Here is a 20,009-nt window from a genome sequence, read left to right as displayed (position 1 = left end):
AAAAACCAAAAAAAAAAAAAAAAAAAAAAAAAGATTAGCCAGAGATTAAGTAGAAAGTCTACATGCTAGTGCCTTTAATGGCTCACTGTGGAGGAAAGAAAGATTATTATTTTTGTTGTTGTTGTTGTTTAAAAATACCTCTGTTAGTGCCTAGGAAAATCCTATAACAAAAAACAAGTGAGAGTTGAAAACCTGTCTTTGAGTGAACTTGCATATTATTTTTGAAATGACTGCTACTGGTGCAGAGAGAAGGTGAGCAGCCAGACTTCCTTGGTACTCAGTAGTGCATTCATATTCAGAATTTGCAGCAGGGAATAATGCACCGTACTGCAGTCAGACTCAACATGAATTGAATCTTGACTGTTGTTTCTTTCGCACAGCTGTGGTGGGAATGGTCCCTAGGGCCCATATAAGTCAGCAGGAAAATAGATTTTGTATACTGAATTTCATTTGCAGACTGTATTTCAACTCTACACTCTGCATAGTAAGAATGCAATACATGTCATAGTAGCAAATTGTGAGCTGTGACTCGTTCAGTCAACATTTGTAAAGTGAAATGTTAACTTAGTACATAATACAATGTGCTTGATATACATCCCTGAGGCCTAAAGAGAATCGAGCCTTTGCCTTTAAATGTAGATCAAGAAAGCAGGAGATGTAAATGGCCCTGATTTTCTTTTTTAAAAAGGTTTAAAATTGGCAAAGTGGTGTAAGAGCTATCAGGGTCACGTGACTTAGAGTAAGCCATCAGGATCGCTGCTTCAGGCAATCAGAGAAGGCTTCATGGAAGATCTGTGGTTGTCCATATGCGTTACAAAGAAAGGGATTGCGGGAAGTTGGAAATGTAATTGTAGGGCATTGGTGGTAGAAGGCATAGTGTAAGGACGCAGGATGTGTGCAGACTTGCTCATTGTAAAGCAAGTTCCACTGTGACCTGACCAGGTATCCCTTCTGTTGGAGATTAAAGCCAGGGCCTCCAGCACACCAGGGTAACTAACACCGAGCCACACCGTCAGCACCAGAAGGAAAGAAAGTCTGTTTTGCGGGGGCATCTGCCAGGGAGGGAGAGAGAAAGAACCTTAATAAGGGAGGATCTTGCATTCCAGCTAAAATGACTAAACTGTACATTGGCACAGTGATCCTTAGCATTTTCTGAATGAGGGCAGTTTGATTGGCTCTGCCTCTTCTGCTGGGGAATATGTAGAAATGTGAATATATAGAAATGCTCTGTTGCTTAGGTTGGAAAAAGTACAAACTGCATTAATCACTCCGGTTAGGCCCTGATGATTAAGGGAAACTTAAGCCGAGGTGACTGAGGGGGTGGAATTGAAGGGATGGGTGGAAGTGGCTAGGGAGGTAGTGAAAAAGCTGTAGTTACCTAAAGGTCAAAGATGACTCCACTGTACCTCTGGATGCAGCATAGATCTACCGGGCCACAGATAATTATTGAAGTTGAATTTGTGGGTTTAAGTGACCGAGAGTGGATCAGAAAACTGTGATCTGGTAACGCAATTCAGCACTTGAGAGCACTGGTTGCTTTTCCAGAGGACTCAAGTTCAAATCCCAGCATTTCCATGGTGGCTCATAACTGTAACGCCAGTTTCAGGAGCTAGGATGCTCTTTTCTGGCCTCTGGATACTTGGATCCTAAGTTTCTTCAAGACTACCACAACTGCCTCAAATGTTCTCTAGACCATGTCCATTATCACTTGCAGTACCTGATCCCTCTTTTCTAACATAATTATGTTATTTTGGGCACCCCAAAAGCACATGCCACATGGGCTATTTCAATTTCATTTAAAATGGTACAAAACCCTTAACATTTTCATTAAAAAGGATAGGAAGACTCAGCGAGTCCTTTGATACTGACAATTTGTGTTTTAGATTGTTGGCTTTGACCAGCTGGAAGGACATGTAAATGGAATGTGATTGGACAGCAGAAGCTGCAGAATAAGCCTTAGAGCAGAGGTTGGGGGAGAGAATAAAGACAAGCTGTCAGTCGCTACCCAGGGTTTAGGGTAAGACAGTGCAGAGGTTTGGCCAAGGACATGCAGCAGAGAGTACTGGGGACTGAGTAAGGAGGCTGCCAGTGAGAAACGCTAACAAAATTAAATATTGAAAAAGGAGTGCTGAAGCAGCAGCTGTGCCTTGGGGAGAGGAGTAGTGTGGGCTGAGGCCTGGGGAGGGCGTGGCAGCTGGGACAGGAGCAGCCCTGCTGAGTAGCCCAAGCACCAGCAGACCAAAGACTGGACTCCTTACATGGAAGCTCACCAGTCATGTGAGTGATGGATTAGATGAAGAAGGAACAAAGAAAATACACTTGAGGGGAGCGGGAGGCATAGCCACGTGGTGGTTGGAGCTGGAGCTGCCTGCAGTCTTCGTGTGCTCTATGGCAGTAGTGTCTGCCCTCCAGCTCCGTGGCCCTGAGTCAGGGCTGCTGAACATCCCGAGTGCCGCTGAGCACACTCGGGCACTGAAGTCTAATTTCTTTACATGTAAATTAATAGTCCATGTGGCATGTGGCTACCTTTGGGAATATCCAAAATAACATAGTTATGTTAGGAAAGAGGGTCAGATTCTGCAAGTGGTAATGGGCAAGTTCTGCAAGACATCTGAGGCAGTTGTGGTAGTGCTGAAGAAACTCAGGAACCAAGCTTCCTTTTCTTGTATGAAAATACACAGTATCACTTGCTGGGAGGGGAGGGCCCTTGTGGATTTCAGTGGAAGATGGACAGGGGAACTGCAGCAACACAGAGAGCCTTCCCCCTCCCTCACAAAGGAGACTGTGATTTTTAGGTGGCTTTCTCTTTCTGGAGGCTGTTTTCATGAACATCCCCAAACCTGGGATTTGGGGAGTAGGTACGGGAGGTTTTGTAGTGCGAGGGTTCAATAAATCAATCCTGAGCAAGTGAAGATGGCCAGGGGCATCGGGGATTAGAGCTGGGGGCTGGGGAGCCGGGAAGAACTCATTCCTCAGCTGTCAGACTGTGGGAGATGAAGCCCTGCAGCTTCAGTTGTGAGAATCACAGATCTGCAGATAGGATTTCCAGCAGGAAATGGGGTAAGGAGATTAACAGATGACAGCTGTCAGATAAGAGGAGCTCGGAAGATTGATGCGCATTTCCAAGTGCACAGGACCCATGACTGTCCTGCTCCAGTTTGCCTGCGTTCTGCCTTTGTTCCCAATTTGCTAATATAATTTGGAATATAATCTTAAATGGTAAAACTGGCATTTTATCTTTTTGTACTGGCCTCAAAATTTATTAAAACTGAATTCAGAGCCTCTAAGATAATCTTTTATCCTAACATTTAGATTTTGTAGATGGAGACTGTAAGATCTGGATTAAGTGACTGCTCGTAGGTTATAAGCGGAGAAAGCTGAGTGGGTTTCCAGCTCCTTATGGACTGCCTTTTGACCTGTAGTGCAACTTGAGCAATCATGGGTTCTGGCCTGAGAACTTAAGTAGGTATCTAAAGATCTGAACACCAGAAGCCCTGAGACCCAGCACGGAGGACTGTCTGCAGAAGCCCTGAGACCCAGCATGGAGAGAGGACTGTTTGTCTGCGGCTTTTCTGAATCTATACTTAACAATTACTAAGCTGTTGACTTGACCAAACTGAGGACACCTTGCTGGAGTGCTGCTCTGTCTTCCTCCTAGCTTGCTCATGCTTGCTGACTTCACCACTAGGACATCAGTGGTGGTAGGTATCCCATGACAAACCTGAGTTCTCGCCTAGCCGCCTGTGAGAAGAAGCATGCCAGTGAGCAGCTCTTTTCTAACTTTGTTTTTTGTTTTTGTTTTGTTTTACAGCAGAATATGTATACAATTTTTTAATTTATTTTTTAAATTTCCTTTATTTACATTTCAAATGTTATCCCCTTTCCTGGTTTCCCCTCCAAAGACCTCCTCCTCCTCCCCCCTCCTCCTCCCCCCCCTCCCTGCTAACCATCCCACGCTCTTGCTTCCTGGCCCTGCCATTCCCCTACACTGGGGCATAGAGCCTTCACAGGACCAAGGGACTCTCCTCCCATTGATGACCAACTAGGCCATCTTCTGCTACATAAGCAGCTGGAGCCACGAGTCCCACCATGTGTGCTCTTTGGTTGTTGGTTTAGTCCCTGGGAGCTCTGGGGGTACTTGTTAGTTCATATTGATGTTCCTCCTATGGGGCTGCAAACCCCTTCAACTCCTTGGGCCCTTTCTCTAGTTCCTTCATTGGGGATCCTGTGCTCTGTCCAATGGATGGCTGTGAGCATCCACTTCTGTATTGGTCAGGCACTGGCAGAGCCTCTCAGGAGACAGCTATATCAGGCTTCTGTCAGCAAGCTCTTGTTGGCATCCACAATAGTGTCTGGGTTTGGTAACTGCGTCTGGGATGGATCCCCAGGTGGGACAATCACTGGATGACCTTTCCTTTAGTCTCTGCTCCAAACTTTGTCTCTGTAACTCCTCCCATGGGTGTTTTGATCCCCCTTCTAAGGACCGAAGTATCCACACTGTGTTATTACTTCTTAAGCTTTATGTGTTCTCCAATTGTATCTTGGGTATTCAGAACTTCTGGGCTAGTCAGTGAGTGCATATCATGTGTGTTCTTTTGCGATTGGGTTACCTCCCTCAGGATGATATTTTCTACTTCTATCCGTTTGTCTAAGAATTTCATCATTTCTAATAGCTGAGTAAATACTCTACTGTGTAAATTACCACATTTTCTGTATCCATTTCTCTATTGAAGGACATCTGGGTTCTTTCCAGCTTCTGGGTATTATAAATAACACTGATAAAAGAGTGGAGCATGAGTCCTTATTACATGTTGGAACATCTTCTGGGAATATGCCCAGGAGTGGTATATCTGGGTCCTCAGGTAGTAAGTACTATGTCCAATTTTCTGAGGAACCACCAGACTGATTGCCAGAGTGGCTGTACCAGCTTGCAATCCCACCAGCAATGGAGGAGTGTTCCTCTTTCTCCACATCCTCGCCAGCATCTTCTGTCACCTAGATGCTCCAGTGTAGGGGAGTGCCAGGACAGGGAAGCAGGAGTTGGTGAGTTGGTGAGTTAGTGAGCAGGGGGATGGGGGATGGGATAGGGGACTTTTTGGAGGTGAAATGAAGAAAGGGAATATAATTTGAGATATAAATAAAATATCTAATAAAAAAAAAGAGAAAAACCGTTTCCTTTGTGGGCTGTGTAGCTGCTCAGTGGCATGGCTTCATTTTGCCTGCTTCTGCGTTTCCTCAGCTCCCGTCATCCTCCTTTACATTGTATGCATGTACATCATTCTCAGAGAATTAATAAAAATATATTTAAGTATCATGGCAAAATAAATAAAGATTTATATAAAATTTTACATTGGCATCATTATGGCCACCTGTTTATAAAAAGCAAATCCATTTAGCCAACAACTATTTTTGTTTGGGAAATTTGGGAGAAAAATACTTATGTGGGCTAATACATCCTTCTTAAAAGAAGAAGGGGAGGAGAAAGACTGCCTCTCTTAAAACAGTGAACTTTCTCCTTTGAAAGCAGGATTTCAAGAGCCAATTGTGAAAGAACACAAGACCCAAACTTGGAAATAAACAGGCATTGGTGTTTATTTGCGTAAATTTAGATGTAGTAGCTGATGTGTCAGAAAAGGGAGTCTGTGGCTCTTAAACTAGGCTGAGCAAGCAAACATTATCAACCAACATGGCTTTAATCTACTAAGTAACTTTAAATCCAGAAGATCAAAGGGCGTTATAACTAAAAACAGCCCTCACTGCAATTTCCCTGCAGAAGCAGGAAAAGGCTAGAAATGACATGTCACCTTCATATCCTGGCTGGCTGACCTCAGTGCTCAGATCAAGTCCCTCTGTGTACCAGCTGTTGCCATTATTAAGGCTCTGCCCCAAGGGGTTAAGTAGTTGAGAAACTCTCCCTCCTATCCCAGAGCAAACAGAGAAGTCCCAGCCCCTGACTTGCCCATTCAAAGCCTCTGCTTGTGCCTGTCATTCACTCCCGCTCCTCCGCTCCACTCTGCTCTGCTCCTGCCAGCTCCTGCTTTCTGTTCTGAGTTCCCCCAGCCTGCTCAGCCCTGGCTGTGGCTGCCCTCAGCTTTTGCAGACCAAACTGTGCTGCGAAGTTTCTTCTTTCAAAAGAAAGGTAATCTCTTTATTTCTGCTTCTCTAGATGGGTGTTTGTTGTTTTAGAGGAATTTGTTTTTAAATTGAACCTATTTTCTAAGACTATTTAAAAATCCAGTTTACTTGTTTTCAGTGTAAATGCTGAATAGAGTTCTAATACTTTACAAATACTTGCAGTGTCCATTTGAATGTGTAATGTGGTACAGTAGAGGAGGGTCTGCTATTCCTTAAGTTTATTAAAATGTGCTTTCTTTGCGGAGTTGGAAGGAAACCCAAGATTTAAAGTGAAGTGTATTGTTTTATACCTTCTCTGCCTGAATTGGGGAAACTACTGAAAGTGTGCCTCTGCCACGGCCATTGATAAGAACAATAGTAAGTCCTGTCTTTATGGGTGGGTAGGGAAGTGGGGGGCGCTATGGGGGACTTTTGGGATAGCATTGGAAATGTAATTGAGGAAAATATGTAATAAAAAATATTAAAAATTAAAAAAAAAGAACGATAGTAAGGACGCTAGGAGTCACTTTACCCACATCTGCCACTGAAGTGTTTTAGGACAGCAAATTAGTCTTTCAGCCTGTGCAGAGAGCAGCTGGGTAGAGAGAGGTGCCTTCGCAGGGTCCGATTGGATCTGCAGCCCCGGGCTCAGTTGTGCTCCTTTCAGCTGTATCTGAGCTAATGAAATGTCTTAGTGCCTTCTGAGCACTTTAGTTGTTGCAGTGATGGCTACATTGGGATTGGATTTAATGCTTAAAGTCTTGTCAGTAGCAAATTGACTTTTGTTTAAAAAGTGAGAATGGGTAATTTATCTGTAATGACAAAAAAAGAAAAGAGTTCAGACTAGTCTTAATTTTTGAAGTATGTTTCTGTGTGGGATGAGAACTCACTCTGACTCTGGTCGAGAGTGAGCAGACATGCCTTTCAGCAGGGACGGTGCATGGCTTGCAGAGCACACTTTGATTTGCTAAGTAAGATTGGCTTTAACTGGAAGTGTTCATGTGGACCTGATGAAATATGTTCCTTTCACTCACAAGAGGATGATTTCAGACTGGGACTTGAGTTTCCTGTGACTGGGCAGCCACCAAACCAGAAGGAAGCTCTGGCCCTCTGGGCAGCAGGCTCACTCCTGTGTGCCGATAACTTGCAATGGCAAGTTCTGCTTTTAGTGTTTTAAGACGCACAGTTGTCTTGTTTATCTGTTCTTCAGGTTTGCCTTTCTGGTTGGTGATGCAGATTTGAGTATTAGACGACTTAAGGAACTAAATTTGGGGTGCCTTCTGTTTATGTACCTTACATCGTAGCCCTGGAATTAAGAACTGTGACCATAAACTACTTGTAGCCAGTTAGAAAATATTTAATGTCTGAAATACTGTTCTACAGTACAGTTTAAGAAACACATTAGCCTTGTCTCAACTTGGAACATGACCTGTATAAGACAGATTCCTCTAACCTTTAGCTATAATCTCCTGTCTGTGTGGCTTACATTGAACCAATTACTCTTTTTGGTAACTCTTAAGTAATCTCCTTGTCTGTGGTTGTTATTCCCTGTTCTTCTCCTTCTGTCTTAACTGACCTGAGTCCTGGGTTGGATCTGAGCATTCTCACAGTATGACCTTTAAAACGCAAATACATGTGTTAGACAGCCTGAACTTACACAGAGCATTGTCTCTTTTTAAAACATTGTAATTAGTGATCATACCCCAACACAGGAGATAAAATTGAGACAAGACTCAAGACAATGAAATGCTTGTGATATGGAAAGGGTATATGCTACATATATATGATATATATGTGTGTGTGTATAGTATGTGATGCTTATTAATAATTGTATATAATGTACAATATAATACAACATATATATGTGTGTATATATATGTATACATATACACACACACACACACACACACATATATATATATGTATATGTATATATATATATATATATATATATATGCATGCTAGCTTTGAGAAATAGATGGGTTGTTCTCCTTACCTTTTCATTTTCTCATTTAGTCTCTGTAAATACAATCATTTAATACCAGCCTTCATATTTAAGTTATAAGAAAACTCACAAGGAGCATAGTAGGTGCTTCTCATATGGATTCCTAAATTAGGGATACTTACCTATTTAACTGAAAAATATGTGTTAATTACTTTTGCAAGCAAACATTCCCAAGTCAACAGTAGATACTGTCACTGTACAAGAAAGCATGTGTCAGAATTCAGGAGCATTTGTGTTGATAATTTAAGTATGGATTAGAAAGATATTTACGAAAATTATACCCTGGCTTTACTAAAAGTAAATATATGGATCAATTTGAAAAAAGAATAAAACCTTTATGAATCCATTGTTTTCATAACCAGTTTTCAGAGTCCTTTCCTAACGGGATGCCCTTAACAATGTTTCCTCCGTATACCTGGGTGATGTTTCCCAAGTTGCTCAGTCAACTAAAAGTCCCTCCTCTGAGGAGAGCTGAGACCTGGGCCAGACCCTGCAGGCAAGCACCCATTTGGGACTAAGCCCTGGGAACTTGGCTTCCTACTGCTTAAAGTTCACAGATGAGCAGGGGAGGGGGCCTGGCACAGACCCTTCACATTTTAGAGGGACTTTCACTAATTCTCAGTAAACTCATTACCATTTAAATCACATTGCTTTAAATGCTTTCTGGCAGGCAATCCCAGTTTTTGATGGAATGAGAAAATTTAAAAAATTCTTCACATACTTTAGTGAGGCCATAAGTGAAAGACAGTTTTTCTTCTTGGCTTACTCTGCGATGGGTATTTCCTCTGAGCTGATAAGGTTTGAGAGTTTGTGGTTTGTGAAGTGTTAAGCATCATGTGGTGTCTCTAGATGGCTCAGTAACAAGATCCCGTGTGACCAAGAAGAGCTGGGGAGAGGACAGAGGCTGCTTTGCTGCAAGTCGAGTTTTCTTGAGAAAGATTATGTTCAGGTGACCTAAACACAAGGACTGCTGCATCCCACCCCATGGCTCTGGCTTATGCCCGAATGCTTTGTAATTCTTACTTGGTGGGGGCATGACGCTGGGAAACAGCCTGGCATCTGGAGGCTGTGTGATGCTAGAAACTTAGGATGCTCAGAATGTGACCAGAGTCTTTCCCCTTTCTCGGTGTGGACTTGGGGGAACGTGTTCTTCTGTTGGAGCAGCTGGAGACATCACTTTAGAAGCTGACCAGTGATGGGGGATGTTCTTTATTGAGGGGTTAAATAAGCTCATTAGTCAAAGCAGCTGTTTCCTAAACTGCCTTCAGAAGAGCCATGAGTCACTGAGACTATGGGACAGGTTGTTTCAGGAATTCTGCAGTTGTCTCTCATCTACACTGATGTCTTAGCAAGGCTGCTTCTGTACCAGGTCTCGATTTCTACCTTCCCAATGCAGGAACTGTCACCAAAAAAACAAGTGGAGATGGTGCAGATGTTATAAATTACAAAGTCTGTGCCGCTCCATCCTTAAATGTGCAGTACCGTTTTCTGAGTGTTGAGTGTTTTGAGTGACAGCTGTTGGATCCTCTTAAAGACTGATGAACAATGTGCCTTGGCTGCATATTAGAATCACTTGAGAGCTTTAAAAACAAAAACAAAACTGACGGCTATGCATTGTAGTACAAATGAAATTAGAACTGCTGGCCAGGGGTCTGTTTCTGTAATTAAACAATATACATTGCCAAAATGATTCTGATGTGTAGCCAAGGTGGAGACTATTGTAATAGACTTAGAATCTTGCAGATATTTCTTGTACTCATTACATTTCTCTTAAGACTTGTGATCTAACTGTGGACCTTGCCTGGGATGAGAGTTAGGTACCACTTGGCCCTTCTTTTTCATAGCCATTGTTTGGTATATCTGAGATAGAAAGCTTCTTTTCCTTTAGTTTGTATAATTTTGGTTATATGGATTAACACAGTACTGCAGATTTACAGTTAACAAATAATTCGGCTTAATAGAATTTAACCACATCTGAACTACATAGACTCACAGATACAGAGGCTCGTCTCTCTCACTTACACCATGAGTGTGAGAGGGAGGGTACTGTGTGGCGTGATCATTTCTGTGGCTCTCCGAGAACTGCTTTCATAATTGCAGTATGTAATAGAGCTCGTGACGTATGTCGTTAGGGAGGTAGGTGTTCCTGCTAAGAAAGATGCTAGCCTGGTTAGCATCCTTTGTCTCAGATTGTAAACTAGAAACCCCATTTTTCCACTCCTGTCTCTTCCTGTGTACCTGATACCAAAGGCACATTGGACATAAACAACAAAAGAATCAGGCTGGTATTTCTGGAAGCCTGACATCCCCTTCTCAGCTTTCTCCTGCATGTATGTGTCCATGCCTGGAGAACCGATGTGTCTGAGATAACGGAATTCAGTGTGTGTGGCCTGCTCTGCCGCTGCATTCAGGGCCTCCCTGAGGTTCCCCAGCTTCTCTCCTGCTGTTGTAACTGTGGGTCAAGTCTGCCCATTCTTCTCCTGTATCATTAGGCTTTTATACAGACTGCCAATGCTTATGTATAAAGATACGTAGCACTGATGGTTTGTCTTCTTGGATGTCTTTAACAGTATATATTACATATATAGTCATATTCAGAGACTGTATGATGGTAAAATGCTGTGTACATTTCCCTTTCAGAGGTGAATTCTGATTCAAAGGGGATTGTAATCCTTTCAGAGCTCCCACATCTATCAGTTTGGCTTTTCACGGTGGGAAGCCCATTGCTGGCAAAGGGGGCATCTCTTCTAGGTCGGTGGCTGTGGGCTGACACCAAGAGCATGGGATGCTGGGGAACCAGCTTTGAATTTGCTGCAGCTTCTGCTTATGGGGAATAACAGCAACGGTACTTACCTTTATATGATTCTTGCCAACAGATGTCTGTAAGTGCTTAGGTGGAGATGTTTATAAACATTCTTATTGAAGAAGCGTTTAGTGGCAGAATATTTATGAACTAAAAATAATAATAGTAATAATAATAATAATTTGTCTCAGAAGGTGAGAAGATCCCTTTGTCTACAACTGGCTCCTTACATCTCTGACTAAACCCATGGGCTTTGTGTCACACTGGAATTACATTGTTTCAAAATTATCCAAATAGTAGGCTAAAGCGGCTTGGGTTTTCTTTCTAGCTAGTAATATAGTGGTGGCGGCTGGGTAACACCCTCTAACTCACTGAGTTATGACTCTGATACCCCTGAAAGCTGAATTGTAACTTTTCCAACTGCCTTGGGAAATACTGAATTTAGGGGCATTTTAATGTGGGTCTTGAGACAGACTTTTGTGTCAGTTGTCTCTGGTGAGCCTATAAATACCGGTTGATCTTGACATTCTCTGGAGCCCTCCTGAGGTAGAGGAGAGCCTTGCCCTTAGAGTCTTGGTGTGGATTTACCCCCAGGCATAGGATTTAGATGCAGTTTTAATATTGTTGACCTTAGTTTTCTCTCTAGTGGGTTCAACTGTCCTCAGTGAGGTATTTTGAGAAAGTGATTCACACAGAAAGATGACTTTTGCTCTCGCTCCTCTCTTGCTCTTTCTCTGCTTCCCTGACCCCTCTCTCCACATTCCCTTCCCCTCTCTTTCCACGTGCTCATGGCCAACCTCTAGTTCTCCCTCTCCCCCTCCCCCTCCCCCTCCCCTCCCCCCGCCCCTGCCCCGTCTCTGCCTCTCTCTGCCTTTTAAAAAAATTGAGTAGTGCTTTATGAGGAAATCCCCTGGAGACGAAGCTTCCTTCTGGAGCCTCCCTACCTGAGCAGGCACTGCTTCTCACAGTGTTCACCGAAGCCGCCTGTGTCTCCTGCATGGTACTGAGGACTGAGAGCAGCATGGTACTGGTGACCAGAACTAAGGCCAGTATTCAGGGCAAAAGATCAGCCAGTGTCAGAGGAGTGACTTCCTACCAGAACCAGGTTGATGGCTAACAGATACAGAAACTCCCCAGTTCACCTTATGTCCTGTGTGAAAAGACTTGAAGGCCGTCCTCTGTTTGGAGAAAAGGAGACAAGGTCATTTATTCTTTATGTATGAGTTGTACCAAAGATACTTTGGTCTTGTCAAATTTGATCAAAATTGGACATAGCACAGTTTGGGAGAATTGATAATAGCCATAATTAGAACTTATGTTAAAATGTCTTACGCTCTCTGCCCTGATAGAGAAATGGCTCTTTATCTCTCTTCCCTCCCTTTTGTTTGCCCTCCTTGCAGTGGGCTTTCTCTCACCATAACTTAGGCCTAGCTCCTTTGCTGCCTCACAGCCTCTACATAGAGAATACGTGCCAGGGACTAGCCCAGCACAGACATGTGCTGGAGGTTATTGTCTTCTCCAGGTACATGGTTCAGAACCCGTCTTTTAGCCACATCCCCAGCAGACCCCTAAGTTTGGAGGCACAGGGCCAACATTGGACATTTTCATCTAGTGAATGTGCTCTAGGGAACACCACTCTTCTGAAAATGTAATTGACTACAAAATGGAATTGCAGTGGTAACCATTTGCCTTCAGTGTGGGGAGCCTGGTGAGGCAGCTAGTGTAACACATGGCATCTGGCTTTAGAAGGTGGGCCTGCGGAATGCTGCCCACCTTGGCTTCAGTCCTTCCTGCTTCACCACGCAGCATTGGTATGTGGCTCAGGCTGCCTACTTAGTCTCTGTATCAGGCTTTGTTTTGCAAAGTAGACTAGGTAATGCCTTCCACATCTGTTTTCCTGAAGGCTATTAGTGGGATCAAGTGGAGGGAGATGATGCATGTGAAAGTGCTTTGGAAATACCACAGAAGCACTCTGTTGCTGCTGATGGCAGGAAAGACATTGTTCCTTCAGGCAGTGAGCCCTGTGTTTGTTAAGGATAGTGATGGCTTCACTAAGTGGTTACTGTGGTAATTGGATCGGGTCTGTGTATCCTCTTTAACAGAACACTTAGATTTTAACGTGGCAGTTTTCTGGCCAGATTAGGCGTTGTGATTTTCAGTTCCAAGCAGGGCTGCATGGCTCTTCTTGCACTTTAGATGCCCTTGTGCTCCTGGAGCTGCTTGAATAATCTCATTGCATCCTTTAAATGAATTGTGTTACTAGCATGGTTTGGTGTATATTGTGTTAGTGATTAAATTTTCACAATTCAGACAGATTGTGTAATGATAGTATGATATGTTCAATGATGTGCTCTTGAAGTGTGAGTCTTTGTATTTTATAGGATGGAATTCTAAGCACACAAACTGTGGTGACCCTGAACAACTGTACACACATACACACACACTTATACTCTCACAACCACACACTCACACACACTCACACACTCACACACACACACTCACTCATTCTCACACTCACACTCTCACTCACACTCTCACAGACACACACACTCTCTCACACACACACTCTCTCACACACACACACTCACACACACACACTCACTCATTCTCACACTCACACTCTCACTCACACTCTCACACACACTCACACACACTCACACACTCACTCACACACACACACTCACTCACGCTCACACACACTCACTCTCACACACACACACACACACACACACACACTCTTACACTCACACTCATACTCACTTTATTTTAACCACATAGGCAGTTCTGGAACACCACACATTCAAGCTCTCTACCACTAAGCTGCAGCCCCCGTCCTTACCTGCGCTGATTCTTAACAGGATAGTTGTCTGCAGATAACTGTTTGCACTTAGCAGTGCCCACGGTCTTCTCCCATCCACACACCCAGATCTAAGCCACTGGCTTTGGGGTTTGCTTTGTGTTCTGTTTCATTTGTTTGTTCTGAGACAGGATCTGGCTGTGTGATTCAGAGTGAATCACACTCACCATTCCTCGGCCTCAGCTCCAAATTCTAGGATTCTCGATATGTGACCATCACGCCAGGGTAACTCATTCTCTCCTATTGCATATAATAGCTTACAAGATGTGGCAGAATTTGAGTACTCTGTTGATTATAAATTAGGTTGTTTTCAGTTTTCACCTTTAAAGATTTGTAGCCAAGACCCTGGTGATATGCATGTAATTCATATATATCTAAATACACATTATTCGTATATATCTGAAATTTTACCCTAATAGAGTTAGGGTCAGAGGAAAAAGATATTTCAGATTTTGATAACTAGTGCCTTAGAAAAGCATACCACTTTCCATTTCAAACAAACTTAAGAAGAAAGCAAGACTTTGAGACAGGGAGACTGGGGCTGTTTGAGCTAGCTTCTCAGTTTGTGGCTGGTAGAATCAGCTTTAAAACTCACCCCTACCCACGCTCTTCATTTTCAGCTATAGATCTCTCAGTTGCCACCTTAGAACACAATCTGGGCTTTTACACTAGGATGTATAACATTCCATATCTGTTCATATTTGAATCACTCAGGACATGACAAATGCTATTGGGAAGCTGAGGTGAGTGTGAGAGCAGCGCCTTTAATGAATTGATATTGGCAGACCGATTCTTGCAGCCTGAGAAGGGGCACTCAGGCCAGAGTGGGTGTAGGGGTGGGGTGGGGCGGGGATGGGGAGAGCTTCCTGTGAATAAGCTCTCAAGAGGACACGCTGGTTTGATTCAACTGTCTGTAAGTTTTTCTTAAAACCTACCTTGAGTGCCACAGTGAACATGTTGTCCTTGCATTTATTGTCACACTGTGGTACTTAGCACAGTGAGTCACAGGGAGAGTGGTTAAAGTGTTCTTCTAGAGTCTCCTTGTGTAGAATCGCTTGCTGTATTTATCCTTCTGTCGCCCTTTATGCTTTGCTGTCAGCTCCTCTCCATCCCAGGATTAGACCTCATCTAACTAAGTCACTGCTTGTCTCTGGTCTCCCTCAGCATGGGCTTTAGTGTCAGCCCTGACTAGAGATTGAGGCTTTGCTGTTTTGATCTTCTGAACCCCTTTACCAATACAGCTGCTGAGGCTAAGTAAGCCATTGGCATGTCTTCCAACAGTTGTTTTGGTTTTGCTTTGTCTCTCTGTGTTTAATTTCTTTATGATCCAATTGGTTGTTTCCATTTTATGACTCTGATTAAAGAGGCCGAGCCAGGAAGGTACCTGACCTTCTCTCACTGCAGTCAGAAGTCTGAGTTCATATTACTCTGTCTGTGCTGCCTAGCAGTGCCTGCTGCATGACAAGCAATCTCCAGGTTATAAAGCAGGGTGCATTCCTAAACAGCATTGGTAAAGCCTTATTTTGTCTCAGTGAGGGAAAAAATGTTGCTTGGTAAAAATAAGTGCTTCTGTTGGCACACACAAACACTGTTAACTCTTACAGAGCGACAGATGGTGCCTTACAGTGAGAGTAAAGGGCATGATTGCTGTGATTCTGGCCGTAAAGAAAGATAAACATTTTCCCCCTGAAGACAAGGAGATTTAATTGGGAAAAAAAAAACTGGATGAAAATCAGAGAATTTAGAGACAATTTCAGGGTACTCTGGGGGGGCATTTTAAGTTGATGTCGTGCTGTCTTGGGCCCCAGTTTACTTTGAACTGTTTACTTAAGGACTTACTTTAGATGCTTGTTTCCCATCCAACAGCTATGCTGGTAGATAATAGGATTAACTAGTCAGTAGGATTGATTGCATTAAATGTGGAAAAAAAAAGTTGACCATTTCAGATGCTATCTCAAGAACCTGGTGTGATTAAAACCCAGCCAACCAACCAGACCTGCCTTCCTCCTCCTGTCCTCTTGGTGCACCTGTCAGTCAGCTCAGCAGATGCCTTTGTCAGGGTGGCTCTGCAGAGGAGGGAGGGCATGCTTGCAGGTGACAGATGGAAAAGGGAAGGCTTCTCCTGAGCCGCCCCACAAGATCTTACCTGGTGATGGCCTCCTATACTACAGTTCCATATGCTAAATTCCACTTAACTTTTTAAAAAGGCTAAGTTTCTCTAAATGTCCTTTATGCTTTGTTTATTTGGGAGCATTCCCAGTCACCCCATCTTTCTGTTAACAGTGAGGGTGAGCCATGTTCTTCCCCGACAGGAAAGTCAGTGGTCATCAGGGAGATGGTGCGAGTCTTTGGTGGTGGCCAGTCACCTTAGTCTGGGCTGCTTTACTTTCTGTGAGTGACGTACACTGAGTTCACATTGTTTTGTGTTGGGGATATTATATCAGTGGTTAGGCTAGATGTTTTTATCCAATAGTGATGTTATGATGGAGAGAGCAACTTCACATACCATAAATAAGACTTCTCTCAATGGCCTGTAGGAAAAGAGGGTGGGGCCGGCAGGCCAGTTAGACATGTGATGCAAGGCCTTTAGACCTCGGAGTTTATGTGTACAAGGTTTAAAATATTTTATTTTTCTCCCAAAACAATTTGTAAAGACAGTTTTGATTTGGAATTAATTTCTTTGTGGTGTTTATCTAGCTGAGTTTATCCATGGATGTGAGAGAGTTTTTTTCTGAAAGATAAATATTAAACCAATGATGCTAAATTTGTATCAGAGTGTGCTGAATACCCTGTGGGTACCGGGATCTAGATGGGAGCTTTGTGTGTTCCAATGGTGGGGTCTGCTCAGAACTGCCCCTGTTGAGGTGATGCGGTGGGTGAAAGTGGGACAGGGAGACCCAGGTTACGTAGAGCACACAGATGGAAAGGGGTTACTGTCTTGATGCTTGTATAAGTCCCAGGTGGGGAGGGCTGGGGAAGACTTCTCTAGAAGCCACATCAAAGGGCTAGGATATAAAGGAGTCCATGTGCAGGGTGAATAGGTCAGTGGCATTTGATGGCTGTTCTTGCTGTAAACCCCCAGGTTTTGTTTCTGTGTATATTGCTCAAATGGGTGGTTAAGATTGCTTAGCAGTGAGGTGTCAAGTTGTCTATTTTTGCTGTTGCATGTTGACTGAATAAAGGTGTTTGTGGTACTGTGAGCATGTGCGGGTTTTCCTATGCAGTGAAGGCCTGGGCCCTTTGGTGCAAGGTAGGGGAAAAAAAAATCTAAGAAAATGTACTGTGAAACAAATTTGATCCACAATATCGTTTTCTTATGTTACAGATGTTACAGATGTTACTACAGAAAGTGAAGTCATGAGCAACTTTTACAGTGCGCCTAAAGGAAAAGAAAACATTCATGTCTGATAATTTGTGTTTTAAGAATTCTTAGCTTAACCAATCTTTATTTCAATAGGCTTTTTCACACTCTGGGATTCTAGTGACTCAGAGGAAAAATATCTTAAGTTGGCACTTTTCTAAGACATAAACCAGCCTTAAAAGTACTTATGTTATCTTAACATATACGCCTATTGCCTTCGATGTCACCTTCATTTTGCTCAGCACTCCTAACAGAAGCCCCGAGCACGCACTGGAAAAGTGGAAGCGTTCTTTCTGTGCTGTTCTCCTTTCTCTTCTGGGAAGAAGAGACTGCAAGCACTGAGAGGAGGAGGGGTGGAGAAGGCAGCCAGCGAGGACAGGGGAAATGAAGGAGTGGAGTGGGCTCGGTGGTGCCTGGCCTCCTCCTAGACACTGGCTTGTAATTCCTGCAGGACCCCTCCTTTACGTGTCTTACATGTCTTTCCTATTTATATGTTTTCCTGCCTGTTTAGAACTGGATAGCTTTATATCTTGTTTTCTCTAGGACCAAGAACTCGGGCATGGCTGTGATCAGCGGAAGTGACTCTGTGCTCCTGAGCAATGGCAGCATCTCGACCAGCACCTCCAACCCTAGTCCCCTCAGCCCCAGTGATGGAGACCTCCCAGCCCAGCAGCTCGGACCCAGAGAAACCCCAAGAACAAAAGCAAGCCCAAATGGATGCTTGCAACTTAATGGCACAGTTAAGTCATCCTTTCTGCCTTTAGACAACCAAAGAACACCTCAGACGCCAACTCAGTGCTGCCACCCTTGTCCATACCATCACCCTGTGAGCAGCCATAGCAGTCACCAAGAGTGCCGTCCCGAGGCTGGCCTTGCAGCCTCCCCCGCTTTGGCCTCGTGTCGCATGCAGCCACATTCCGAATACTCTGCATCTCTGTGTCCAAACCACTCACCCGTGTATCAGGCTGCGCACTGCCTTCAGCCCTCGCCATCTTTCTGCCTTCATCACCCGTGGCCTGACCATTTCCAGCATCAACCTGTACGGCAGCACCTGACCATCATCAGGTGAGTACCCTGGATGTCTTGTTGGCCTTCACCATTAAAGGATCTCGAGTGGATGTGACAACTTACATTTATATCTCCAGAAGCGGGGAAATGGTCAGGAATTGTCTGAAGCCCACTACAATATAATTGAAATAATATATTTGTGTTATCCATTGACTTTCTGTATGTGTCTCTCTCTCTCTGTGTGATGCACATACATGTATGTGACTGGGGACTTGTGTGTGTAGCCCAAGGCTGATGTCAACTGTCTTTCTCAGTTACTTTCTACCTTATGTATTGAGGCAGGCTAGGAGTCCCAGCTGGCCTTATGTTTAGTAAAAAATCTTATAGTTAGCAACTTTAGTTACTGTGCATAAGAGTTGTATTTATGGTGGTTACCCAAATAGGCGCCTTGTTTTATGTTGTTAGTGGTGGCCAGTCTGCATGAAAAAGAGGTTAAAACTGCTTGCATCCTTATGATTCTGTCTGTCGTGCTCACCGTCTCTATTCAAAGGGTTTGAGCGGTTGTGCAGTACACTGACATCCGGGAGACGTAACTTCCTTCCATAGCAGACAGAGCCTATAATGCAGCGTGGGACTGGAAGACAGTTTTAGCTCCAGGAGACTGAGAAGTGGTGTCAGAGTTGCCTTCACTCTCAGCCCTTCCTTCTCCAGCCTCCACCCACTTTCTTTGATCTGTGTTTCTCAGAAGTACTTGGCATATGCACTGCGGGTGTGTTCTATGGTGGACTAAGTACTTTGTAACCACAGCGCTGGTGTGTGATTTTAGGTAGTAACTTTTGATAAGGCAGAAAGAGAGCACCATTCCCTTTTCAGTCAGGGTGTACTTGCCACACGCTCACGGGGTGGAAGTTGCATGTTGATCAGTCTCTCAGAGGCACAGGCTAGTGTCTGCATTTCAGTGTGGTGTGCAGGGTTTCTGTCGCTGCAGACAACTTCCCTGTGCCCCGTCAGCCCTGGCCTCTCCCTGCCGTACAAACCATGGCTGTTGTGTTGACTGCCTTCGGACATGTGTGCACACACAGTCACGCTGCATTCGTTCTTTCATGGCTGACAAATTTTGCTCGGCCTAACATCTCAAAGATGTATGTAATTGTTTACAGTTTTGTTCTTGGTGCAGACTAGTGATCCGTTGTACCATGGCAGCAGTCTCCCTGTTAGTTAAGACCAGCTCCGGTCTGGGGAGTCCACCTTTGTCAGGTTCTGCAGGTTGTCAAGATTGGCTAGTCTTAACTCTTCAGGGAGAAGAGGGCAGAGCTGTGAGAAAATGCCGAGGAGCAAGCATGGGAAGGGAGGAGAGGGCTCTGAATACTCGTCTATGTCAGAGTTGAGAGCCTTGGTGTGTGTGTGTGTGTGTGTGTGTGTGTGTGTGTGTGTATAATTCCCCAAGGCTAGGCGTTACATGATTTGTCCTAACCCCTCTGAGCTGTAATCAGGTTTAGGCCCTTCCCATGTTGAATTAAGCTCTGTAACTGGTAGATTCTAAAATGACATACTAATAAGTACTTACATGAGTGAGTCATCAATTATATATATGGTTGTAGAGTGTGAGGTGAGGCAGCCAGTTATACACACTGAAGCTGTTGAAACTGAACTCCATATAATAAGTTTGAAAGCTTTAAAACTCTGGGCAAACAACCAGTGCTTTCAATGTGCCAGAGTGGGCCAAGATTTTCTGGATTTTACTTAGCATTTGTTCATGACCTAATTTGAAAGGAATGAAAGTCCTGTGTGCACTTTAAGTGGAGTGTCATTAAAACTCAAGCTCATGGCTAGTGGCTGAGCTCGCCACTGCCTGTGGTGG

The 20,009-nt window shown here is 43.9% G+C and overlaps 1 protein-coding gene across 2 annotated transcripts in view; it reads left to right on the top strand.

The window, feature by feature from the left end:
- The window catches only part of Disp1 (dispatched RND transporter family member 1), a 130,125-nt gene that overhangs the window by 65,127 nt on the left and 44,989 nt on the right, over positions 1–20,009 (top strand). For both annotated transcript variants that reach the window (XM_021158768.2, XM_021158753.2), the window contains one exon: positions 17,684–18,205. In XM_021158768.2, coding sequence (XP_021014427.1) covers positions 17,700–18,205 — 506 coding nt within the window. In that variant the 5' untranslated portion in view covers positions 17,684–17,699. The remainder of the gene's footprint in view (positions 1–17,683; positions 18,206–20,009) is intronic.

Source organism: Mus caroli, chromosome 1, assembly GCF_900094665.2.
Source record: "Mus caroli chromosome 1, CAROLI_EIJ_v1.1, whole genome shotgun sequence".
In the NCBI taxonomy this organism is placed as follows: domain Eukaryota; kingdom Metazoa; phylum Chordata; class Mammalia; order Rodentia; family Muridae; genus Mus; species Mus caroli.
The sequence above is the reverse complement of the archived record's forward strand: the minus strand, read 5'-3'. Positions and strand labels throughout refer to the sequence as shown.